General features: G+C 51.4%; 1 protein-coding gene across 1 annotated transcript in view; it reads left to right on the top strand.

Moving 5' to 3' along the window:
* Positions 1-25943, top strand: part of MINK1 (misshapen like kinase 1) — a 47181-nt gene that overhangs the window by 11702 nt on the left and 9536 nt on the right. Inside the window, exons 2-12 of the mRNA XM_024736204.1 lie at positions 19005-19070; positions 20653-20709; positions 20801-20926; positions 22712-22822; positions 23239-23329; positions 23727-23857; positions 24151-24205; positions 24346-24424; positions 24661-24836; positions 25301-25370; positions 25732-25942. Of these exons, the coding sequence (XP_024591972.1) occupies positions 19005-19070; positions 20653-20709; positions 20801-20926; positions 22712-22822; positions 23239-23329; positions 23727-23857; positions 24151-24205; positions 24346-24424; positions 24661-24836; positions 25301-25370; positions 25732-25942 (1173 nt within the window). The remainder of the gene's footprint in view (positions 1-19004; positions 19071-20652; positions 20710-20800; positions 20927-22711; positions 22823-23238; positions 23330-23726; positions 23858-24150; positions 24206-24345; positions 24425-24660; positions 24837-25300; positions 25371-25731; position 25943) is intronic.

Here is a 25943-nt window from a genome sequence, read left to right as displayed (position 1 = left end):
CTTCCTGGTAGTAGAAGAAAACCATCCTTAGATGAGTACCTTGGACCCGGTAGGGTATCTCTGTCCTTCCTGTGCTCCACCTTTCCCGAGGGTGGCCAGCGGTGCAACTTTGGCTGGAGGCTTAATTCAGCATCACGTATCCATGTATCAGTAGTAACTGAAAGCTCATACGTGGGTGACATCAAGTAAAGGGAGGGTAGGTTTTTAATATCAGGCAGTATGAACCCAGGAGTTCTTTCCTGTGGAATGATGGGCCACAGAAAAGGCCTAGATTCTTACAGGAGGAAGGGGTGGTTAGCTGCTAAAGATGTCTTGGGGAGATCATGGGCAGCCTTTGAGGACCCTTTGATGTCACTCTCCTGGGCCTCCAGGCCAGCACAGTTTGGAGCCGGGTCAGGCTGTATCCCTCTGTGGTGTCCGCACCCCTGGACAGACCCAAAGCATGACCTAGAATTGAGTTGGATTTCTTAGAATAGAGGTGACCAATTCAGTGGCCTGCCCGGCCTCCTCACTTTGTCCACACGATTTATAGTTTCTCATCAGACTTCACGGGGAAGGAAGGAAGGAGAGACACGCTTGGCACTCGAGTCACCCAGGAAGAGAGGAGGGCCGGAGAGCCCTGTGTCATAGAGAGGCCTAACAGGTCAAGATCCAGGCCACAGGGGCCTCTAGCCAGTAGGTTGGCGGTGGCAACTTAGGGTCCCTTGTTCAGGGCTGTTTCCCTAGATCACCTGTCCTCGAGTCGGATCCCAGGTTCTGAGGACTCATAGTCTTTTCTCTGTTTTCTGTGTACAAGCTTACAGGAAGCTACATGTATTCAGCATCACCTTCCAGGGTGTGCCCAGTGGCCCTTCTCACCTCAGTCCCTCTCACTAAAGCCTATTTCTTTCTTAGATTGAGCCAGGTATGAATTGGGGTTGATTGTTTTTCTTGGGCTGAGCCTGGTTCACCCACCCCTGGTACTCAAAGCGTGAATGAAGGAACGTCCCACTCCCTGACTCATGGAAGCACAGCCTTCCCCAGTTGTTATCCCGCAGTCTGGCATCGTGCCTGCCTGTGGGCATGGTTATCATCACCACCATAAATAAAAGCAAAAAGTGGTTTAAGTGCCTGTGTTTAAAGCAGAGCATCCATAGACCATCTTAGATTTCTAAAGGTGCCAGCAGCAGGCCAGGGTCCCAGAGCTAGTTAGATCTGACTGCTCTGCGGCAGTGTCGAGGCCCCACCAGAAACGAACGGCTCGTGTGTGTTTGGTCAGCCTGGAGTCCAAGGTGCATTCTGTGCAGACGAGGTGTGTTTCACAAGCCAGTGATTAATGCCCCCGCTGCTGCCCAGATCCCCTGCCCTGGCCTTGTAACCTGCTCAGATAGGGTGATACTGACGTCTCCAGAGAGCTCCCTGACGGAGGCCTGCTGACACAGGGGCTGTTGGAGTTGAGGCAACGTGATGCGTAGAGCCAGTGTGGAATTAGGAGCTGGGACACGTGGTTCCTGTTTCAGTTCCCTCTAGTTTACAGGATGCGTGTTATCTCTCTGGGACTTGGTTTCCTTACTTGCAAAACAAGGGGATGAGAACAGTGGCTCTTAGTCAGAGGCTCAGTCAGAATCACCTGGGTAGCCTTTTTTTAACCCAGGCCCTGCCCTCCGGAGGTGATTTAGTCTGTCCAGGGTGGGGCCCTGGTATGTGTGTTTTCCCAGGTGATCTGATGCAGATAGCCTTTGAGAACTACTGGACCAGATAATCCTTAAGCTCCCCCAGATCCAAGAGTCCCCTCCTCCTTTCTTTCCTCTCTTCCTTCCTAAATATCTTTGCGTGCCTACTGTGTGGGGTGGCCTGTTTGTTCTCTCTTGACTTAAACACATGAATGGGTCAGATGTGTGCTTTGCAGTGTAGTATATGTAGGGAAAGGTGCGCTTATATGTGTGAAGTTGGGCAAAGGGGGAGTTGAGAAACAATACTGGGGGAGGGGTCGGTCAGGGTGGGATAACTGAGCGTGGTGTCTCCCAGCTGGTCTGGGAAACACAAGCACCTACTGTGGAGAGAGCTCAGGGTGGGGCGAAGTTGGGGTGTGGACGTGGGGCTGGGCATCCGGGAAGAACACAAAATAAAGGGAAGGTTCAGAAGAAGGTCTGAAGGACCGTTTGAAGTATGAACTTCAGTATATGTGCGTGCACTCCTTAGACTTTCCTGAGCGTTAGTGCCGCGGGAAGAGCAGGCAGACCAAGTGAGGACTGACCTGGAAAGAGGGCATTTTTACTTGGTCTTTGAAGATAGGGAGGGACCTGGTATAGTGAGGCCTTCCCCGTCACCACTCACCCCCAAAAGCATAGATGCCGGAGACAGATGTGAATACTAATGCCAGATCTGTCACCTACTGTGTGACCCCTGGCAAGGTCATAACTACCCCCATGCCTCATTTTCGCCATTCGTCAAATGAGGGTAACAAGACCCACCTAACGGGGCTGTTTCAGGGTTAAATAAAAGTGTAAGTAAAGTGCTTAGCTTGGTAACTGCTCATTAGATAGGTGGTAGCCACATGGTTTCTCTTGTGAAAGTGCCCAGAAAGGGTGTCTCTTATGAAAGTTACCAGAAAGGTTCTGGTAACATTCCTCTCCTCCCTCACATTTCATTTGGGAAAGAGAAAACCACCCAGTGTATTGAGTGCAATCTTAACGGCTGTGGGTGGGTGAGTCACCAAGTCCCCAGGTGTGGGCCTGGTTTCCCCTTCCCTACCCTAGAGTTTTCTACCATCTTCCAGCTTCATTGGAAGAAAGAGCAACTTCAAAATCTAATATCTGAACTTGAAACTCCTGTTTGTCCTGCCCCCTGAGTCAGGAATTCCGGCAGTGGCTGAGCAGTGCCTCTGGCCCTGCATGCCCTTTTGTGTAAAAGCTCTGGGCCCACCCAGAGGAAGCAGTCAGCCAGAGTAGGGAAACCTGCACCTCATCCTTCGGGACATTCTTCTGGGGATACATGGCTTTGCTCAGATGTGAGAGACAGGACTTTCGCACAAAAATGTGTAAAGTGCTTTATGGAAAGGCACAGATTCGGGCGGGGCGCCTAGCCACGAGGATCCTCACTGGCCTTGCCTGGAGACTAAAGGCTCTTTCTGCTTCAGGGCCTTGGGCCTTCCCCACCCCTGACCTTTGCTCGGTTAACTCCGACTTGTCTTTTTGGTCTCAGAATAAATATCACTTCCCCAGCAGCCCTTTACTGCCCCCCGACACCCCAACCCCTATCATGACCTCCCTTTAATCTTTCTAATAGTGCCCTGTACTTTTTCTTATAGCCTATCACAGTTGAGTTTATGTAGTTGTGTAATTGCATCTTTAATGTCTGCTTCCTGTAAGCTTCACGAAGGAGGGGTCCATTTCTGTTTTGTTCATTGCCACATTCTAGTATCTGTCAGGCACTTGACGTTTGTTGAGTGAATGCATGAACTGGTCACAGGGCCCTAAAGTTGGCATGAATGCAGCCAGGGAAGGTTTCTTAGAAAAAAAGAGGCGAGACGGGCCTGGTGAAAAGTTGCGTGAGCATGTTTGCTCCATCCTGCTGGTCAGGAAATTCCTCCTTCTGTCTCACCTATATCCTTTGGGCTGTAATTTATTCTGAGTTGGTCCTTGGTGGGGCCGGAGAGTGGCTGGCCTCCACCCTTTGGAGAGTAACCGTTTCTAAGTCTGTGATGCAGATGACTAGTCCTTCCTGCTCCTTCCCCTGGGCCCCACCCTCCACCTGCTCTTCTCCCCACTGACTCAGCTTTGCTCCCTCTACCCTTCCTTCCAAGGTGTCTTTTCATAGTCCCCTGTCAGAGCCTTCCTTCCTAAGTACTCTCTCATGGGAATCTGGTTGGTCCCCCATCTGGAATTAGATAGAAGCCACACAGGGGTTAGACAAGTCACAGGCTTTCTCGGTCATGAAGCCTCTCCAGCCTCCTGCCTCGCGTTTGGGGACACCTGGCTCCCGCAGGAGGCTGTTGGCGATGAGGTATAATGGTTTGTTTGTGCTGCAGTGGAAAACCAGCAGTGAGAAAGCCTTATTATTATCCAGCCCGTGATTATTGTTGTCCTCCTCCGTGAGCTTGGTGTCTGCCAGCCTGAATGGGCTTGACATCTCCCCCTTCCAGCCTCCTCCTGCTTCCGTGCTCTGCCCTTTCTCACCCGAGCATCTGCTTCCCAGGGACCACCCCTCCCCCCACCCCTTTCAGCCCTACCTCTAAGGCCACCGTTCATTTTTTTCTCCCTTCTCTCTCACCTGCCCTCCTCATAATTCTACTTTTTCATCTTGTTTCTTTTCTCCCGAGCTGCCACTTTTCACTCTAAATCCCAGTAACACCAGCAGTCTTGGTAAATCACCTTTTGACAGTGTTTTTCTTGCTCTATGGGAGGCAAGTCTCTTCATAATGACTGTGCAAATTTGTAGCACTTTGTGGATATCAAAATGTTTTTACATCCATGAACTCTTGTGGGATGGGGTTGGGTAGGTAAGGAAAAGAGGCTCTGGGAGCTTAAGTGATTTGCTGATTTGCCTCCATTACATGAAAGAATCAGAACCAGTGCCCAGGCCTTCTGATTCTTAGTGAGATACAAACACTAACCATTCCCTGTCATTCTATATTACTAGACTCCTGGCTACCTTTCTGCTTCAGCTAAGAAAATATTTCCCCGAGTTATCCTCTTATACTTTTGAACCTTCTTTTAAGTTGTCTAAGATGCATCTTTCTTCTGCCCTTCACCTAACCCAGCCTCTGCCTATTCCTTTCTCCTTTCCAAAATGCTTCGCTCTTTTCTCCTTCAGGAACCTTCCCCTTTACCTCTTCTTGTCCTGTTGCCTCCTGCGGTCTTTGGGTCCTTATTAATGTTTTCATTTGGGTTTAGCCAGCTATATAGGAGTTTGTGCCTTAAGAAAGTCCACTTTCTAGTAATACATGTTTACCAAGCATATAAATTAGGGGCGCTGACTCACATAACAAAAGAGGATTCACTTTTAGTAGCTGCCCTAGTACATTGCTTTTAAGTGAATATTTATGGATTATTTTGGAAAAATGGAGATAAACCCAAAACCTAGTGTTAGAAACCATTGCAGGAGGGAAAGGGGATGGTTCTTCCGGGTAACACCAAATTCCTTGTTTCTATATTTATTCATTCAACAGAAGGGTATTGAATGTGGCCTTGACCTCTAAGGCTTAGTCTTGCAGAAGACAGACAATTAAAGAATCACAAAAATGTAATTGGTGCCATGAAAGGGGCCGTACAGAGTACTGTGGGAGCAGGATAGCCAGGGAAACTTCCTGGAGGAGGTGATGTCTGTGTTGAGGTCTGGAAGGATGGGCATGGGGCATGCAGGTAAAGGGGAGGGGAGAGATGCCCTTGGAAGGGTGGACAGCATGTGCAAAGACCCAGAGGTGAGAAGGGGCAAGGGGTATTAGAAGAACCGAGAGAAATCCAGTAGAGTGCATTCCTGCTTCTCTGCCTCCTCCCCACACCAGCAAGAAACAAATGACCTCAGGATGGGAACGGGCAGGGCTCCAGATTAACCATCCCTGGGATCATCAGCTGTAAGGCAGTCAGATCGGAGCTTAAGGAAGAACCTCTTTGGCCCACAGAAGGCAAATGGAATCCAGTGGACAAAGCTCTGGGGTGTGTGTGCCATGCCTCCTTGGATTTGCCATCAGAAGACTAAACAGGTTCCACTTTGAAAACACTTAACGTCTTGGAGCCTTGGTTTTCTCATCTGTGAAATGGGGGTATTAATTCCTGCCTGGCTTCCCTACAGGTCAGAGGCGCAAATGAGATAATGACTGTGAAAGCACCTGTAGATTGTGGAGAGCTAGGTGATTGGCTGATGGCAGCAGTTGGTGAACTTGATTCTCCTGGTTACAGAGACTGATTGTGGTGGCAGAGCCAAGGTCAAACTCTGATAGCTTGTAACATTTTAAACGCAAAGGCCTTAAAAAGTTGAGACTTGAGAAGTGAGTATTAGAGAGGTAAAGGGAAGATGCCACCTCAGCTGCCTAGAAGACTTTGCAAGATCTTCCGGTTCTGGGCAGGGGGATGGCTAGAATGACCTCCAGCAGTCTTCAGACCTGAGGCTGGGGGTTGTCCCCCCAGCCCTGCAGTTCTCTGTTTTCCCTTAGGTTCTGGAGGCAGGAGAAACCTCAGAAGCAGGCTGTTTATCTTTTAGGTTTTTTGGTTTATTTTTAAATTTCTGACTGCAATGGTAATTTTTTCCCTTTCCCTTTCCCCACTTCTCCAGCTCAGCGTCAGAAAGAGACCATCTGTCCCCTGCCTTGCTTGCGGCCATTTTAGAACCAGCACAAGGCTGCTTGAATTCTAGGCCCCTCTTCTCCTCCCCTCTCTCCTCTACCGCCTGACCTCTCTCCTCTGCTCCTTCATCTAGCTCCCTGCTACCCGCCTCCTGTGGGCCTCTCCATCCATGAAGACCTCTGGTCTGGATAAAGCCCCCAGCCCAGGGCCTGTGTCTGGGGCAGTCGTGTCTGTGGGGAACCTGGGCATTGAGGTGTGGAGGGGAACTGCTCCCAGCCCGGCTCAGGCAGGGCTCCTGTCTGCTCTGACTGGTTTCTGATCAGCATGGTATTTGTGTCTGTGCGTGTGTTGGGTCTGGACTTGCTTCTGCCTCTGCATGTATCTGTGTGTGCGTGTGTGTGTGTGTTCGTTCATGTTCGTGTATATGTCCTTCTGGCATAGAGACCCAGAAGGAGTGACTTAAAAACTACCCTTCTGCCAGCACATAAATATCTCTCCTGGTTTCTTTCCCGCCCCTCTACTCCCAGGGCATACTTGATTTCCTCCCCTCCTGCACTCCTTTCCCGTAAAAATACTTCAAATATGCCGATAAACAGAGGACTAGTACTTCACAGTGTGGAACCAGAATAAAAGGATGCAATTCAGTTCCGCAGTGTGAGGGGTAGGTTTATCCAGAGCAGAGTGGAGCGTCAGTTTTAGAGAGTAATGAAAGCTGGAAAAGGAGTTTTTTGAAGGCCATCCAGTTTATTACTGGATGTTGCGGACAATGGGGAATTGAGGAGGTTTTAACCTTCCTTTCGAGCACTCTCGTCCAGTTTGTTGGCTCAGTGAGGAGGTGCCATGACGATCCTTCTGCCGGCTTCCTTTTTCCCACGGGAGTATTTGTCTTTATGCTTTGGCCTTGGGCCCGCTTTCCATACTGAGCCCTTGGGGTAGGAATGGGCGTAACAGGACACGCTCCCTGGGTTGGCAGGGTTGGCAGAGGGTAGATGGAGGCTGACTCAGGCCTCGGAGGGCCACCTTCTGTTGACAGAGGCAGGCGTCTGGACCCCTTGGGTCCTTGGGGCTGTGTCTGCTTTCTCTGCTTGGGGATGAAGGAAGAGGTGACCTGATGAAACTTTTCCTGCCCCTCCCCTACCCCCAGCCCACTCATTCATTCCCATTTGCCTCCTCTTAACCCACGTTCTTTCTCCCAAACACACACCCTCCCATATTTCTGCTCCTATGCATACATACACGCACATCCTCTATATAGCTGCTCCCAGCTAACTGAAGGACATCCAGTGTCCACCCTCCACCAGAACACCCGCCTTCTGCCGCCACACTCCCCCCGCAGCCTCTGCCAGCACTAAGTGTGCCTGCATCTCTGTGGGATTCGAGCTGCTGGGGAAACCTGTCTGCCTCTTTCTGGTGGCGGCCCCGATAGAAGGGCTTTAGGGTTAGTGATCTGGTTGGTAGTGGGACTAAGGGATGGGGTTTAAAGCTGCATTTGTGCGGCAGTCAGTGTTTGAGTGCTTAGATGGTTGGTGTTTGGGGGGCGGGTGGTTTTGAGGCCGATGATGAGCTTCTAGCAGATTGAAGGTCCCCCTCCCCCAGGCTGTGCCTTGGTACCAGCCCTGCCTTTGCCCCCGCCTCTTCCTCTTTGTGTGGGCCTGCTGGGTCACAGGAAGAGCTCAGGAAAACGGGCCTATTGTTTTCCTCAGGGAGGGAGGGCGAGAGGGCCTCTCCACCCAGCCTAGTCTCAGTACTAGATAAATAGAGGCTCCACGGGCTCTGGCAGCCCCGCTCTTCCAGGCAAGAGGGTGGTGTGGCTCCGGACTCCATCCTGCCGGCTCTCGTTGGTTCCCTCTGTGGACCGCAAGTTCCCATTCTCTCTCCCTAGTGGCCCCGCGGTTCTTTTTCCCGTCCCTCATCTGTATCCCAGGTTTCTCTGAGTCTGTGGTCCTCTGTGGAGTCCTGGTGTGCTTGGCAATAGGAGGAGGTGGGGCTGTGGCCCCCCTCCCCAGCACTTGTCCTCCTATCCCCCCGACCCTGGCACGGGCACCCGCCTCCTGGCAGTGTTCCCCCATTTGGGGTAGGATGGCAACTTGCCCGGGTTAGGGAACCACACTGGATTCAGCAGGAGGACCTGCCAGGGCATATCCCAGTGAATAATCACTGCCGGGCCTGAAGCACAGGAGAGACCAGACTTTCCCTTGTCTCTTTCCCAAGGATTCTCAGCCCTTCCCAAGCTTTAGAGTTCTAGGTCTTTGTAGTTCTTTCTACCATTCCTGCAGCTTCCTAGAATCTCCTGGAATTCTTAATGGATGGGCCCTTCCAGCTCAGAAATCTTGTAACTTTAAGACTCATGGGTCAGCAAAAAAAGCGGGGGACAGATTTTCCTATCCGACCTGCTTCTCCTGCAGTTGTCTCACGAGCAATCTTACCCCTCATGTTTTAGCATATGTAACTCTTCTCCACATGTTAATTCTCTGTGTTAGTGTCTGATTTATAAGCTCCTAGAAGGTAAACCCAAGGTTTAAGAAGGCAGTCTTTGGCAGGCAGTTTAAAAAGATGCTGCAAATGTTGATAATAACAGTTTGCATTTGTTAAATACTTCAAAAACCCCTGTACCCCTCAGGGGATTTCATCTATGTGCAGAGCAGACAGCACACACGTCTCTCCCCACTTGGAGGTGGACGATCTGAAGCAGCACAGGGGGACGCATGTGTTGGAAGAGGTGTTATCGGTGGAACAGCCCTGGGGCTGAGGGTTTGATCTGCCAGCTCTGGGCCACTTCAAGAAATGTGACCCTGGGACTTCCCTGGTGGTGCAGTGGTTAAGAATCCACCTGACAATACAGGGGACACCGGTTCAAACCCTGGTCCGGGAAGATCCCACACGCCGCGGAGCAACTAAGCCTGTGCACCACGACTACTGAACCTGTGCTCTAGAGTCCGCAAGCCACAACTACTGAGCCTGCGTGCCACAACTGCTGAGCCCACACACCGTAACTACTGAAGCCCGCGCACCTAGAGCCCTCACGCCTGGAGCCTGTGCTCCGCAGCAGGAGAAGCCACCGCAATGAGAAGCCCACGCACTGCAACGAAGAGTAGCCCCTGCTCGCCGCAACTAGAGAAAGCCCGCACCCAGCAACGAAGACCCAACGCAGCCATAAATAAATGAACAGATAGATAGGTAGGTAGACAGATAGATAGAAATGTGACCCCAAACGAAGGCCCAAAGCAGCCATAAATGAATGAATGAATGAATGAATGAAAGAAATGACCCCAAACCTGAGAGGCTGGCCTCCTTTTGCCCCTTCTGTCCACCCCTTCATCCTGATTCCACCGTGACCCCAGACCGCACCTGTACATTTCTAGGTACCCACACACTAATTGTGAGGGAGCAGTTGGGGTTTTCTCCTTTTCTCCTTCCCGTGTCCTGCAGCCGTGGCTCACGGCTCCCTGTCCTTGAGCTTCAGCTATTATCCCCGCTGCCACCCCATCCCAGCCAGTCCTCAAACATCGATGCATAAACTCTTTCACGTTTTTCTCTTGGGAAATAGTCACAGCGTTCATTTTTCACCTAATCTCAGTTAGTCCTACTCCTGCATTAAAATGATTCCTTGGTTTCCAGAGAAGGAAAAGGAGAATGCCAGTTGGTGCTGGCCAGGGTCAGAGTAACTGCTTTGTTGTCTGTCAGAGCTGTGTTCGCCATCTTCCCCTTGTGCTGTCTCCAGATACAAGCTGCGGGGGGGGATCCAGGGAGCCCCTTGAGGGTCTGCAGAGCAAGGAAGAAAGAGCCCAAGGCCAGTTTGTTCCCAGTTCTCTCCTGGTTAGTCCTGGTGAGCAGAGCCCACGACGAAGGTGCAGGTCGGCGCCTTGGGAGGGATCAAGGCTCCGTGCCCAGTCCTCTTGTTTAGCTGACTTTTATCGAGCACATAGCATGTCAGATGCTGGGGAGATTCTGAAGCGTAAGGCAGTGCCTTTCAGGAAGTCTTCGGGCTACAGCTGGGGAGACTTAACTCACTTGAAATCATTGAAGGGGGACTTGGAGGAGAAGAGTCTGAAGGGACAACCCATTCCGTCTGCCCCCTTGCCCCGCCTCCCGCTGCGTGTCTCCTCTTTACCCACCCAGCTGGGCACCTCTTCTCTCCCTCCAGCCCCTCCAGCTCTTTTCTTTATCCTCCACTTCTTACAGAACGCTTTCCTTGACCAAACCCACCTCTACCTTGTTCTGCTGGCATTTAAAGGTTAAATCAACAAGCATCTGAGCACCTCCCGGGTACTTAGAAACCCACCTCGTGCTGTAAGGAAAACAGGAATAGGCACCAGGCGATTCGAGAGTCGTGCGAGGGCAGCATCCTGCATGAGCTGCATGTCACTGCACGTGTGCACGTGCGTGTCGGGATGAAATGTGCGTGCGGAACGCGGTCCTTTGTGTTGCACCTGGAGGCACATCTACCCGGAGAGTTATTGCAGGTTACGTCACTGCTGTCTCTTCATACCTGAACACGTACAATTATGAATCGTAAATGACATCATACGACATCAGGCCCGGTGCCGTGTAACATCTCTGGCAGTTTTTGCCCTGGATGAGGGCGTCTGTCAGGTGGCTCAGAGCCCCACTCTTCAGTAATGGATTCCAACACTTCTATGCTGCCTTCCACAACCTCTCCACCAACTGAAGGCTTTATAGAGTTCTAATGTATCAAATATATGGAGGATAAGAAATGCTTAGTAACATAAACCCTAGTGAGTGAAAGAAAGTAGCCACAGCCTGTCACTCCACGTGCTCACAATGCAACAAAAGTGATTTTGCGTATGATACAGGTTCCAAGCTGCCCGGGTAATATGATAAAACATCTGGGCACCCATATCAGCACAAGTCTGCAGAGCTCTCATACCAGATGGTACCCAGGTATCACCTGAGCGTGGTTCCTGCCCTGGAGGAGCTTCTCTTCTACTTGGGGAGATGAGACATAATCATGAGAAAAGCTAAATGGTGATGGTGTGATCGGGCTTGTTCGGTCGCAGGGAACCTGCTTGAGTGAGGTTGAAAAAAGGGATAGTTAGAGCAGAGACTCTGGAGCCAGGCTACACGCATTCACATCCTGGCTCTGCCACTTAATTAGCTGTTGGGAAAGTTACTTACGTTCGCTGAGCCTCAGTTCACTCATGTGTAAAATGAGAATCATAGTATCAATGTTGTGGAGTTCTGTGGGGTTAAATTCAGTGGTATGTGTAAAGCTCTTAGAACAGCACTGGCTATCACTGCTGATTTTTATTTACCTCAAGGTCCAGAATCTCACCGCAGTCCGAGCACATGAACTGCATGCAGCATACATGGCCAGTTCCTTGGAGATGGAAATGTAGGGTGGAGCTGGGTCGTGGTAGCACCAGGGCACGGGGAGAACCAGTCAGTCTCCCCGTCACTTCCCTCTCCCTCCATTCTGCTCACAAACAGCCTCTGATTTCCTTTACTGAGATAAGAATGGCCTCTGCAGCCCTGACTCTCGGGTACCTATCTGGCATCTTCCCTCTGGGTTTTAGTTGGAATGGCTGAGAGGGAAATTTGCCCTCGTTCGTCTCTTCTCTTGGTCTTGGACTGGCTACCTTTGGACCAGGAGCCCATCTCTTGGACTCATGAGCTATGACTAGGGCAAGAAAGGGATCAAATGATTGAAAACATGGTCCCTTAGGCAACAGGAGCTTTGATCAGGGCAAAGCAGGCCTGGGAGTCAAATTTTGAGGTCAGACCTTGGCTCCATCGCTTCCTGGTTGTGTGTAATCCTGGGCACGTCATTTAATTGCTCTAAACTTCCTTCCCTGTGAAATAAATATGCCAATAGCACCTATGTTAGAGTTTGCTATGAGATTATACTTCTAAAGTGCTCAGCAGTACCAGGACCAAAGAAAATGCTCAAAAAGTGTTAGCTGTTTAATTATTAGAGGGATATGGGGAGGGTGGGCAATGAAAGACATCTGTGAGACAGAAAATGTGGGAGATCTCATGAGGTAGTCAAGATAAGGGCCACAGGGATGGGACAGGTAATAGCATTCATTGCTCAGAGGGTCCTGGGAAGGCTTTTAGACCCCAGCTTAAATATGTCGTCCTTAGTAGAGACTTCCCCTGATTCCCCAGACTTGGTCAAATTTGTTCTCTTAGCACCCTGTGCTTCTCCGTGGCACATGAGCGGTACCACAGTTATAATTAAAGGATTGTAGACTTTTTTAGTGTCTGCCTCCCCCACCAGAAGGGAAACACCCTTACGGCAGGGACTGCCCCATTTCACTCATTGCTGTATTCCAGAGCCTAACACAACTCCTGGCACACAGTAAGGAAGTAATACATAGTCATCCGGTTGGCAGCTTTGTGGAGTGTGGACTTGAGCATTTAGAATCATAGAGTTAGAACTGGAAAGTTTTCTTGTTGAAAGGGAACCCAGAGAGGTTAAGTGACTTGCCCCCAGACACACAGCCTGTTAGCAGCAAAGCCAAGAATAGAAACCAGGTTGCCTAATTCTATATCATATACATGGTTATATTTTATCATTGTCTGTGTTTGTCTCAGGACTTTTTCACATGTGTTATTAGACCAGAAGCACTTTGCGGGGCTCCCTTTCATGTTAGTAGGGTAGCTTTCTTAGAATGGAAATTGTCACTAATCAACAATAATTTATTGAGCGTTATGAGAGGGGCTTTGGGATTATTATTTTTAATAACAGCGCTATGGATATATAATTCACATAGCACAAAATTCACCCTTTTAAAGTATTTTAAAGTGGTTTTTAGTGTATTCACAGACTTGCTATCACCACTATCTAATTTCAGAACATTTTCATTTCATTTCAGCCCCAAATAAAACCCAGTGCCCATTAGCAGTCACTACAATTCCTCCCTCCTCCTAGCCCCTGGAAACCACTAATCAATCTACTTTCTGACTCTATGGATTTGCCTATTATAGACATTTCACATAAATGGAGCCTTACAATATGTGGGTTGGTTTTTTTTTAACTGTCTCCTTTCATTTAGCATAATGTTTTCAAGGTTCATCCATGCCATACCATAGCAGGTATCATTATTTCATACCTTTTTATTGCCTAATAATATTCCATTATTGGAATATCATGTTACTGGAATATCCATAAATGGATACATCACATCCATTCATCAGCTGATGGACATTGGATTGTTTCTACTTTTGGGCTGTTATGAATAAAGCTGCTGTGAACATATTATGTGCAGATTTTGGTGTGGTCATATGTTTTCAATTATCTTGGGTATCTACCTAGGAGTAGCATTGCTGGGTCATGTGATAACGCTCTGTTTTACATCTTGAGGAACTGCTAAACTGTTTTACAAAGTAACTACACAATTTTACATTCCCACCAGCAATGTATGAGGGTTCCAGGTTCTCCAGATCCTCGTCAGTGCTTGTTATTATCCATCATTTTGATTATAGCTACCTTTGTGGGTGTGAAGTGGTGTCTTGTGGTTTTGGTTCCCATTTCCTCAGTGACTCACGTAGAACATCTTTTCATGTGCTTATTGGCTACTGTATATCTTCTTGGAGAAATGTCTATTCAGATCCTTTGCCCATTTTTAAGTTGGGTTATTTCTCTTTTTTATTGTTGAGTTATTTTATTCTTGAGTTTCTTTTAATATTCTGGATACAAGTCCCTTATCAGATATGACTTTTATCTAGACACAAGTCCCTTATCGCTGATACATGATTTGCAAATGTTTTCTCCTATTCTGTGGGTTGTCTTTTCACTTTCTTGATGCTATTCTTTGAAACACAAAGGTTTTAGATTTTGATGAAGTCCAATTCACCTTTTTTTTGTTGTTGTTACTTGTGCTTTTGGTGTCATATGTAAGAAACCATTCCCTGATCCAAGATTACGAAGATTTACTCCTGTGTTTTCTTTTGACTTTTTTGTTGTTTTAGCTCTTACCTTTTTAGGTGATCCAATTTGGGTTAATTTTTTGTGTATGGTATGAGATACGGGTCCAAATTCATTCTTTTAAATATGGATATCCAGTTGTCCCAGCACCATTTGTTGAAAAGACTATTGAATGGTCTTGGTACTCTTTTTTTTGTTTGTTTAATAAATTTATTTATTTTTGGCTGCGTTGGGTCTTCGTTGCTGTGTGCGGGCTTTCTCTAGTTGCGGCAGGCATGGGCTACTCTCCGTTGCAGTGCAAAGGCTTCTCATTGCGGTGGCTTCTCTTGTTGAGGAGCATGGGCTCTAGGCGCGCGGGCTCAGTAGTTGAGGCTTGTGGGCTCTAGAGCGCAGGCTCAGTAGTTTTGGCGCACGGGCTTAGCTGCTTTGCGGCATGTGGGATCTTCCTGGACCAGGACTCAAACCCGTGTCCCCTGCACTGGCAGGCGGATCCTTAACCACTGCGCCACTAGGGAAGTCCCGGTCTTGGTACTCTTGTTGAAAGTCAATTGACCACAAATTTAAGAGTTTATTTTTCGATTCTCAATTCCAGTCCATTGATCTATATGTCTGTCATTATGCCAGTATCACTGTCTCTCTCTTTTCGTGTCGCCTGCATCAGCAGGCGGGCTCTCAACCACTGCGCCACCAGGGAAGCCCAAAGATATCTTTCTTTTTTAATATTTATTTATTTATCTGGTTGCTCCAGGTCTTAGTTGCGGCAGGCGGGTTCCTTAGTTGTGGCATGCGAATTCTTAGTTGCAGCATACATGTGGGATCTAGTTCCCTGACCAGGGATCGAACCCAGGGCTGCATTGGGACCTTGGAGTCTTATCCACTGTTCCACCAGGGAAGGCCGATTTCTGTAGCTTTATAGTAAGTTTTTAAGTTGAGAAGTGTGAGTCCTTTAACTTCATTCTTCCTTTTCAAGATTTCTTGTCTCTTTTGGATCCCTTGCATTTCCATATGATTTTTAGGATAAGCTTGTCAATTTCTGCAAAAAAAAAAAAAAAAACAGCTGGGATTTTGATAGAAGTGCACTGAATGTGTAGGTCTTAACAATACTAAGTCTTCTGATCCATAAATACGGGATAGCTTTCCATTTACTTAGGGCTTCTTTAATTTCTTTGAACAGTGTTTTATAGTTTTCAGTGTACATGTTTCATACTTCTTTGGTTCGATTTATTCTTTCTGACGCTATTGTAAATAACTGGAATTGTTTTCTTAATTTCCTTTTTGGAAGTTCATTCATTATAGTTTATAGATATAGAATTGGTTTTCATATGTTGTTCTCGCATCCTGCAACCTTGCTGAACTCGTTGATCAGTCTAATGGATGGGATTAATATGTGAAATTGAGGTTGAAATTCATGGGTTGGATAGCTTGTGGTGGGCTAGAGTGGCTAGAGAAGATTTCTTGAAAAAAAAAACCAAAAAACAAACAAAAACCTTGGGATTTGGCTTGGCTGACAAGAGAGGTCATTTTTAGGGAGGGTCGGCCACATGAACATAGGGAAAAAGGGGCATGAGTTGAGTCAGTGCAGACGGAGCTGCCACAGAGCTGTTGTAGGAGAGCTGTAGCACTCCAGCACTGTGACTCCACTCAGATCTCTGCTGCTCACCGACAGTCCTGTACCTTCCATTCACCTGTTATTAACTCCCTAAAGCAGCTCGGTCTCTCTGAATGGGTCCATTGACCCTCTGCCTTGGAATCACCCAGGGGATCTGTTAAACATACAAATTCCTGCTTCTCACGCCAGACCTACGGTGCTAACTCAGAATCTCTGGAGTAGGATCCTAGGATTCTTACATATCCTAAAGGGCCCTGTGTAGCATCTGTTCCAAGCTTTTCCACCTCATTCCTCAAGTCCCACACTCCTACTTAGCAGAAGATCTTCCCTCCGACATAATCATTTAAGTCAAGGTCATTGGGTCTTCACGGAGTTCCCCCATCTTCCTTCCTCTTTGACCTCAACAGACCAGTGTCCCTTCACGTCTCATCTCTTCCTGTCCTTAACTGTCTGGGGCCTCATTTTCCTCACACAACTGAGAGGAAGCTGGACTGGATAAAAAGTCTGCTCTGCAGTTTCAGGGGACAGAATTAAATTCAGAGTGGGAATCTCAGGCAGGGACCAGTGTCCCTTCACGTCTCCTCTCTTCCTGTCCTTCTCTCTCCCTCCTTCGTTAGTTACCCGCACCCTTGTCCCCATCCCTTTCCACCTCCCAGCAGCTGGCTGGACAGGAAGCAGGGTCCTGAGAACAGAGTCTGAGCGCCAAGGGAAAGAGCTGGAGAAGGCCCACAGTGACATCGCTACAGAGCTGTGCCTGTGTGCAGAGGCGACCAGGACCGCCTGGTGGCTTCCCAGGAGCAGAGCACCTCCCTCTGGGGGTGCCTCTTCTAGATCATCATCGAAGAGGGTGGCCAGGCACAAGGACAGGCAGATATTGGAAGGGCCCACATTTAAAGCCAGATCAATGGCATAAATCGTATTTGAACTGTGGTATTACTCATTTCTGGGCATTCTGAATCCTTGGGTATGTGCGTCAGGGAGAAATAGGCACTGTTGTATTTCATCATTGCTGTAATCCAGTGGAAGATACAGTTTACATACTAACACATACATATGCACACGTGTATATCATTTAAAAAATCAGTTCGTCAGGCATCATCAGTCTCCTCCTTTTGGCTTCTTCCCTTCCATAAGCGTGAGAGATCTTCCCTATTTTGCAAACCCTGGTGTCTGACCTGCTGCCTCCTCTGCTTTTCCCCCTTCCTCTCAAAGTAAGACTTCTCCAGAGAGGGTGCTGCACCCAGAGCCTTCACTTCCTCATCACCCTGCCTCCCCAGCCCCCGCTGTCTGCCTTCTGCTCTCACAGCTGCAGTTTCCACAGGGATGCCCAGTGGCTCCCCCAGTGCTAAGGCCAGTGGCACTTCTCTCAGTCCTCTTTGACCGCCTCCCCTCCGGTGTCTGTTCTGTTCGCCAGTGTGCAGCACGTGGCCCTTCCTCAGAGGCTGGCCTTGGCCCTTCTAGTCCTCTTTCCCTGTGCACTCACCCTGGATACCATGTCTCACACTCACGAACGTCCTCTAAATCTTTATCTCCAGACCCTTGTTTCTAGCTGCCTGTTAGACATTTACTTCTGTGCATCCCCTAACATCTCACACTCAACATCCAAACCCAAACTACTGTCCCTTAGCAGGGCCTGGCCTTCCCCACTCTTCAGTTCTTGTCACCACTCAGATACCACCTCTTCCAGGGAGCCTGCCTGAGATTTCCCACTCTGAATTTAATTCTGTCCCCAGAAACTGTAGAGCAGACTTCTTATCCAGTCCAGCTTCCTCTCAGTTGTGTGAGGAAGATGAGGCCCCAGACAGTTAAATCCTTGCTCGGAGACACACAGCTCCGTTCCCGCTAGAAAGTCACTCTCCAGCGCTCTTGCCTCTACTCCAGACTTGAGTGCCGTCGATTTCTCTCATGGCGTGTAATCATAAACCGCAACATGTCCATGTTGGGGTGCTTGGCCTGTCTGTAAAATCATAAGGCCCTTGAGGGACCATCCATGGTTCTCATATACCATTGAGACCCCCATTGTGCCTAATTGAGGACTTGTGACGCAGTCAGGGCACAATAAATATTTAGTGGGTAAATGAAAGAAGGTAAAGTCACCTGACAAGTCTCCCCTGATTAGGGCCCAGCCCAGTGCAGGGCCGATATAGACACTCAGGCAATATTTATCGGTTGGTTAATGATGGGGCAACTTCAAATACCCGGCTTAGGTGCTGGGATTCCCTTCCGTGAGCAGCGGGGGGCCATGCCCGTTCTGGGCAGAGGAGTAAGATCAGGAAAGTGCTGTTTCTGGCAGCAGCAGCAGAAGGCAGGATGGCGAGGCGGGCGCTCCGGAGAGGAGGAGTGAAGGGATGGGTCTGGGGTGGCACCTTCAGGAGTGGAGAGGAGGAGACAAACGGGCATCTTGAAGGGAGAAAGGACAGGGTGAGTGTGAGGTGGAGAAGGAAGGGAGGGAGAAGAAGAGGCTGCAGAGGTGGACTTTGGTGAAGATTGTGCTGCTATTAAGAAGCAGAGGGTCCTCCCTGGTGGCGCAGTGGTTAAGAATCCACCTGCCAATGCAGGGGACACGGGTTCGAGCCCTGGTCCGGGAAGATCCCACATGCCGCGGAGCAACTAAGCCCGTGCGCCACAACTACTGAGCCTGCGCTCTAGAGCCCACAAGCCACAACTGCTGAGCCCGGGTGCCTAGAGCCTGTACTCCACAACAAGAGAAGCCACAACACTGAGAAGCCCGTGCACCACAAGGAAGAGTAGCCCCTGCTCACCGCACTAGAGAAAGCCCATGTGCAGCAAGGAAGACCCAACGCAGCCAAAACTAACTAACTAACTAACTAAATAATAAAAACTAAAATGAAATAGCTTGTGCCAGGCACCGTCTTAAGCATTTTATGGGCATCGCCTCGTTTGAAGTTGACCCCAGCCCAGAGGTGGGTTACTCAGGTATCCCTGTGGTGCAGACAAGGCCACAGGCTCTCAGTTTGTCACCGAGTGTGGAAGCAGCAGCATGTCTGGATAGCCAGAGGGGCTCTGACTTCCGTTTTCTCTCCCCTCCTTCTGACTTTTCCCCTAGAACATGAACTCTGGCCCAGCCCAGGAAGAGGGCACCTGGCTGCCAGGCCCCCCTGCAGCCCCACATAGTCGTGTTCACCCTCGTCTCCGGGTTGAATAGCTCTTCCGTGTTTCTCGCTACATGGCCCTGTTCTGAGGTGCTGGCGCCTTACTCTTCCTCCCTCCCCTCCCCCCCCAGGACCCTGCTGGAATCTTTGAGCTGGTGGAGGTGGTCGGCAATGGAACCTACGGGCAGGTGTACAAGGTGAGGCTCTGTGTGCAGCAGCGGGGCCCACCCCCATGGGCCTCCTCTGGAGTGGGCCCCAGCCTGGAGATTTGAGGGGGGCGGGGGGCCCTGGCAAAGGGCGGGGGAAGGCCAGGGAGGGAGGGAGAGGAGAGGGATAAACGTCACGAGGGAAGGAAGCAGCAAGAAGTGGGGTGTTTTGGCTGGGCTCTGTCTGAGTTTAGAACTAGTCCTGGGTGTGGCAGGAAGTCTGGAGCTGGGTGGGGTATGGACAGGGACACGGAGCGGGGGGGAGGGGTCTGGGGACGTGTGTGTCGCTCAGAGGTGCAGTTTTGGCTTCTCCTGGGTTGGTGGGACCTAGTGGGTAACCTGCAGAGGGGAAACAGCTTTCTTGAGCTCCCCTGAGTGGCCTGCTGCGGGGCTGGAGCCCGAGCTCAGGCCCTCTGCTTTTGAGGCCGCCTCTCCCCCCACAGAAGTGGCATTTCCTTGACCACTGATTGTGGCTTTTAGCCTGGCCAGCCCAGCCCTTTCACGTGGTCTGACCACTGGTCACACTTGACTGGGGGAGGCAGTTGCAGCAGAGAGATGTTCAGGGCAGGTGCTGCCCCAGAGCACGTACCTGGCTGCCTTGTCTCCAGATACAATGCTCGGTCTTTTCACGAGTCTCCTCTGCGTCTCAAGGGCCTGCGTTTCCTGGGTCACTGGGACCACCTGCCTGTCTCTTACCCTTCTTCCCTGTAAGCTTTGGGAAGCAGGTGCCCCCCCATCCCCCTGTCTCTTGCCTAGTTGTTGCCATGGAAATAGCAGCTCTGTGTTCTACTGCTTCTCTGGGCTTGGGGTCGTGAAAGACTGCTGAGGATAAAAATAATCCATGGCTGGCAATACCCCCACCCCACTCTTTCCCAGGAAGCCTTGGACTTTCATACCCAAGCCTGAGATGGCTCCTGCTAGGAATTTCGGAAGGATGGGGGGCGGCGGGGGGGATGGCAGGGACACACTCTAGAAGAAGTCTCTTCCCATTAGCACTGGTGATGGCATTGACATGTCAGTCAGCCCTTCTGTGTTTCTCCGAGTTCCCTAAAATCTCAGCTCTATTCTTTCCTGTGGACAATAATAAAAAGCCTTGTGGGGGTGGTGATTCTGGGAAAGGCCTCCTGACCAGAGGGGATGGATCAGGAAAGCACCCAGGCAGTTTGTCTTGCATAGAAGATGCTGGAGAGGCAAAGCCCTCCCAGCCTCGTCCCCCAGCTCCCTCCAGCTCCGTCTGAGGATGGAGAGGTATCTTTTACTCCCCATTCTAACTTTCAAACTGGGACGTCTAAGCCAGAGTGCCTGGAGCAGAGCACAAGGGTCTCTCACTCATCCCTCTTGAGCATTTCAGGGGAGGAGACCCTGCATCTTTATCCAGCGTAGCACTTGGAATCCAGCCTCGGTGGTTTTCCTGTAGCCCTCTGTCTATGACCAACCCATAAACTGAGGTGTCTAGCCACCGTGAGGGGCACTTTGTAAGACAGAAGACAGCCAAAAGTTGTGGCCTCTCCCATATTAAGCCCTTCCTGAGCATAGACCCTGATCCCTCCATGCCTGGCTCTCTGTCCTGCAGGGTCGGCATGTCAAGACCGGGCAGCTGGCTGCCATCAAGGTCATGGATGTCACGGAGGTAGGGAGCTGTGTGGGGCAGAGGGAGGGTCAGAGCATTGAGAAGGGGGCTGGGAGGGACTCTCAGGGCTCACCTCCCCGGATTCACCTAGGATGAGGAGGAAGAGATCAAGCAGGAGATCAACATGTTGAAAAAATACTCTCACCACCGCAACATCGCCACCTACTACGGGGCCTTCATCAAGAAGAGCCCCCCTGGGAACGACGACCAGCTCTGGGTGAGACGCGTCCCTGGCCTGCCCACCTGCCCCTCCCCCAGTTAGTCCGTCCATTCTCCCGCCTTTGTGCACAGCTCCTGGGAAAGCAACACATCAAAATATTTGTGGGTGTTGGCAAGACCCGAACCCCTCCTGGCAGTGCACAAGACTTTGTGGACGATTACTCAGCCACAGCTTGCTGTAGCTCTTTTGGGCCTCCCCCAAATTCTCTCCTGGCCAAGAACATTCCTAAGAGTTGTCGCCCTCCCTAGCCTGGGCACTGGTGCCAGCTGATTCCCCAGCCTCACCCTTTCTGGTGCTCAGCCCAGCACAGAGGAGAGGGCAGAAGGGAGCACAGCCATGGCTGGGGGGCTGGAGCTCATGCCAGGTCCCCCCTCCCAGCAGTTGCCAGACAAGTACTTATTGAGCACCCTCTATGTACCCTGCACAGATAGTCATGAGTCGTGGTCCCTGCCTCCAAGGCACTTAGTCTTTTTTTGGGGGAGACAGACACACACACACACACACAGAAAGGTGAGTAACACGTCAGGTAGTGTGTAGTGGGTGATCATTGAGGGCTAGAAGCTGAGCGCTAGTGACCAGGTGCCCCGCTGTGGACCTGATGGACACCATCCTCCCCTCCTCCCCCTGTGCTCTGCTGTGGGAGTTGGAGGCCCCAGATGCGGGCCGTATGCAAATCACCTCTAGTGTGCACACAAATGTATGTATCCCAGCCAACATTTTTTTTTTTGCATTAGATGCGGCTTTTAGAAAATGTACAGTGAAAACATTTGGACAGGCATACTGATCCCCTGGGACTTTTTTGGCCGCTGCCTCTGGGTCCCTAGAGGAGACCAGCCGGGAGCTCTTCTCATCTCCCTGCCTCGGCCCTGCCTGTTTGCGGAGTTTCTGCCGAAGTCTCCCAGGTTCCCTCCTGCAGTTCTTTGGTAGCCCCATGCACTGTTTTGTCTCTAGCAGACCTGGGGACTTTTGACTCTTAGCGTCTTTCTTCTCTCTTGGTCGGGGATTGGCCAACTTTTTCTGTGAAGGGCCAGCTAGTAAATATCTGGGGCTCTGTGGGTCATAAAGTTTCCCACAACTGTTCACCTCAGCCATAGATAATGCATGCATGGGAATACGAGTGTCACTGGATTCCCAGAGATCTTTATGTAAGACACTAAGGTTTGAATTTCATCTGATTCTTCCTTTGATATTTTTAAAAATTAAAAAAATTTTTTTGGCCATGGCATGTGGGATCTTAGTTCCCTGACCAGGGATCAGACTCACGCCTCCTGCAGTAGAAGCATGGAATGTTAACCACTGGACCACCAGGGAAGTCCCCTTTCTTTGATTTTTTTTTTTTATTCCAACCATTTAAAAATGTAAAAACCACGCTTAGCTTCCTGGCCATAGACTGCCGACCCCTGCTCCAGAGGAGTGGTTCTTAACCGTTTGGGGTTTATGGATCCCAGGAGGATCTGATGAAAGCTTCGGACCCTTCCCCAAGGAAAATGCACAAACCCACATCATTTTGTCTACAATTTTAGGGATTCCTTGGGCTACTACTCAGGACCCAGACCATCTCCCTCAGCCCACCTACCTTGTCTTTCCCAGATGTGTTCCCTTCCCCTTTCTTCCCTAATCTCAGCAAGTTCTGTAGCCTTTATGAGGGGTCTCACGGCCCCTGCTCTCCAGCTCATACCAGTTCTGGCCCCAAGGACTCCAGTCCTCCTCCAGGGGCCTGGCAGGGGAAGGAGGCCTTGCCTGACAGATGCTTTTCCTTCCGGTGCCTCCCTGGGACCATAGCTGGTGATGGAGTTCTGTGGTGCTGGTTCTGTGACAGACCTGGTGAAGAACACGAAAGGGAACGCCCTGAAGGAGGACTGTATCGCCTACATCTGCAGGGAGATTCTCCGGGTGAGTGCCAGGGCCCTCCCCGCCTCCTCCTCCTGGGCCAGCCCCTGTGGAGCGTCTCCCTGGACGTGGACCCTCCCTGCACACACGGGGAAGGAGATGGAACTGTGCCCTCTTGGAGGGGCAGAGGGCCTGATGCCGGTGCGGGTGGAGGCTGAGGGCCAACCTTGGAGAACACTCAAAGGAAATGGGCCCCTGTTTCCCAGCACCGCCCCTTCTCCACCTGCAACCCGGCAGCTGGATTCCCCAGGGCCACCACTCTGAGGAAGCGCCCCGCAAAGTTCATCCTGTACTTGGGCCCCTGGGTGGAGAGGGGCAGCTCCCTCAGCCCAGCCCAGCCCAGACTGATGCCTCCCCCTCCCCTCGGCTCACATCCTTGTCCTCTAACACCAAGGCTTCTTCCCCCTCTACTGCCCCAGGGTCTGGCCCATCTCCACGCCCACAAGGTGATCCACCGAGACATCAAGGGGCAGAATGTGCTGCTGACGGAGAACGCCGAGGTCAAGCTAGGTATGCCGACGCCCTCTGACCTCCAGCACGGAATGGGCCCCATTATTCCTTCCCTCCGGTGGCTCAAGTCCAACTACCCATGGGCTGGGAGGTTTGCTCCTCTCCTTCTGCTGAAAATCACCCGAGAACTTGTTTTTCCTGCTCCCTGTTAGGTCCCAGGTGCTGTGCAGGCCCCTCTGGGGAGATGGGATTGTTTGGCTCCTTCCGCCTGGAATGCTGTCCCTTGGTCCTTTCACCTTGGTTTTTCCCCCAGACGCAGGAAGACTAAGTCAGGGTCTTTGGGATGTTGATGGGGTGAAGAGATGGCCGGGAGTGGCCAGGTAGGACTCGCGGACGCCAGCACAGACGAGGGAGCAGACGTGGTGCTCCATCACAGCCTCTCCCTCTGTCCTCCCAGTGGATTTCGGGGTGAGCGCGCAGCTGGACCGCACTGTGGGCAGGCGGAACACTTTCATCGGGACCCCCTACTGGATGGCCCCCGAGGTCATTGCTTGCGATGAGAACCCTGATGCCACCTACGATTACAGGGTACGGAGCAGAGAGTAGGCGCGTGGAGGCAGCCAAGGGCAGGAAGGAGGTGTGGGGGCAGTGGGTGGATTGAAAAATAGGGGGAGCTTGAGCAGGTTGGGGAGCAGAATGACGACCTAGGGTCATGTTAGCAGTGAGAGGTTGAGGAACGTTTTGTGGTCAGGAAAGTACGGATGGGAAGGTTGGGGGAGTTGGAGGACAGCGCAGGTTGGAGCACAGGGGCCTCAGGAAGGGCGTGGACCAGGAAGAGTGGTCGGGAACGTTCACCTGTCCCTCTTCTCTTGCCTCCACAGAGTGACATTTGGTCTTTAGGAATCACAGCCATCGAGATGGCAGAGGGAGCCCCCCGTAAGTGCAGAGGCTGGGAGAGAAGGGAGGGCCCAGAAAGAGCTATAGGGAGGAGGTGGGTCGCGGGAGGCCTGTGGCAAGAAGGACTGCAGGCTCTTGGCCGGGCAGGAGGGGCTGATTGCGTCTCTTCCGTGCGCCAGCTCTGTGTGACATGCACCCCATGCGAGCCCTCTTCCTCATCCCCCGGAACCCGCCACCCAGGCTCAAGTCCAAGAAATGGTAGGTCTCTGCGGGGTTGGCGTCTAGGAAGGAGGCCCTCGGACAAGGCCTCCACCTCACCCCCTGCATCCAGGCTTGGGTCTGCACCAGAGAAGAGGGGGCGGGCGGGCAGGGGCGGCACTGCAGCTGGGGAGCCAGGAGCCTGGTGTTGGGATACAGGGGAGACAGGAGGGAAGTCAGGGTGGGTTCCCCCCTTCCGAGGGGGCCCTCCCAGTGTGAGCCACCATCGTTTCCAGGTCTAAGAAGTTCATCGACTTCATTGACACGTGTCTCATCAAGACTTACCTGAGCCGCCCACCGACGGAGCAGCTGCTCAAGTTCCCGTTCATCCGTGACCAGCCCACCGAGCGGCAGGTCCGCATCCAGCTCAAGGACCACATTGACCGATCCCGGAAGAAACGAGGCGAGAAAGGTCAGTGGGCAGAGGGAGGTGGCGGGTCTGGGACACACACAGCCCCTGCTCCTCTTCACCAGCCCTGGCTCCTCCTGGCTCCCCTTCAGGCCCCCTTCCAGCCCCAGCTCTCCCTGTCCAAAGAGATCTCCTTTCCCAAACTTCCAACCCCAGAGGGCTTTTTCCTCTGTCACCGCCTGATTTAAGTCTGCCTTCCACTTGAGGGCTCATGCTGAGCACGTGCATGTGTGAGTGCATGTACACCTCCCACCACATCCTGCCCACCGTGGGGTCTAATCCCGCATCTGCGTCCAGGCCCAAACCTGCGACCCAGCATCACCCCGTTGCTCCAAGGAGGCGGGTGGGGACCCAGGAGCGTGGCCATCCAGACAGACCTTATTGGTTATCCCCATCTAAGGTTTCCCTAGCCCAGGGTGGGGTCTGGGGCACTGGGTGAAGAAACAGCAGTGATCTCCCCCCTGCAGAGGAGACAGAATACGAGTACAGTGGCAGCGAAGAGGAAGACGACAGCCATGGAGAGGAAGGAGAGCCAAGGTGGGCTTGGCAGGCGGAGGTTGGGGACCATCGCTTACCGTCTGCGGGGGCAACAGTGGTCCTTGGCTTGGGGACTCAGTCTGGGGGTGGTGGGCACAGACAGGTAGACCCATAAGATGGAATCCCTGGGTGCTAGATGGAATGGAACGAACGAATGAGCAAGAGGTGTGCGAGGGGGATTCAGGGCTGCAGGCTGGGATGTTAAAGGAATCAGGGCCTGAAAGGGGGCAGAGGGAGGGCAGGTCACCCGGGAGTGACCAGAGGCAGACCGTCTGGCCTGGTCGGGTGAAGCGCCCATTTAGGGCTCCCAGGGATGAGGGTGGCTTCTGACCCCGATCTTCCGTGTGCGGTCCTGACCCAGCTCCATCATGAATGTGCCGGGGGAGTCGACCCTCCGCCGGGAATTCCTCCGGCTCCAGCAGGAGAACAAGAGCAACTCTGAGGCTTTAAAGCAGCAGCAGCAGCTGCAGCAGCAGCAACAGCGAGACCCAGAGGCGCACATCAAGCACCTGCTGCACCAGCGGCAGCGGCGCATAGAGGAGCAGAAGGAAGAGCGGCGGCGGGTGGAGGAGG

Source organism: Neophocaena asiaeorientalis, unplaced genomic scaffold, assembly GCF_003031525.2.
Source record: "Neophocaena asiaeorientalis asiaeorientalis breed wild unplaced genomic scaffold, Neophocaena_asiaeorientalis_V1.1 scaffold129, whole genome shotgun sequence".
In the NCBI taxonomy this organism is placed as follows: domain Eukaryota; kingdom Metazoa; phylum Chordata; class Mammalia; order Artiodactyla; family Phocoenidae; genus Neophocaena; species Neophocaena asiaeorientalis.
Note: the sequence above shows the minus strand (reverse complement) of the source record. Positions and strands in the feature narration are given on the sequence as shown.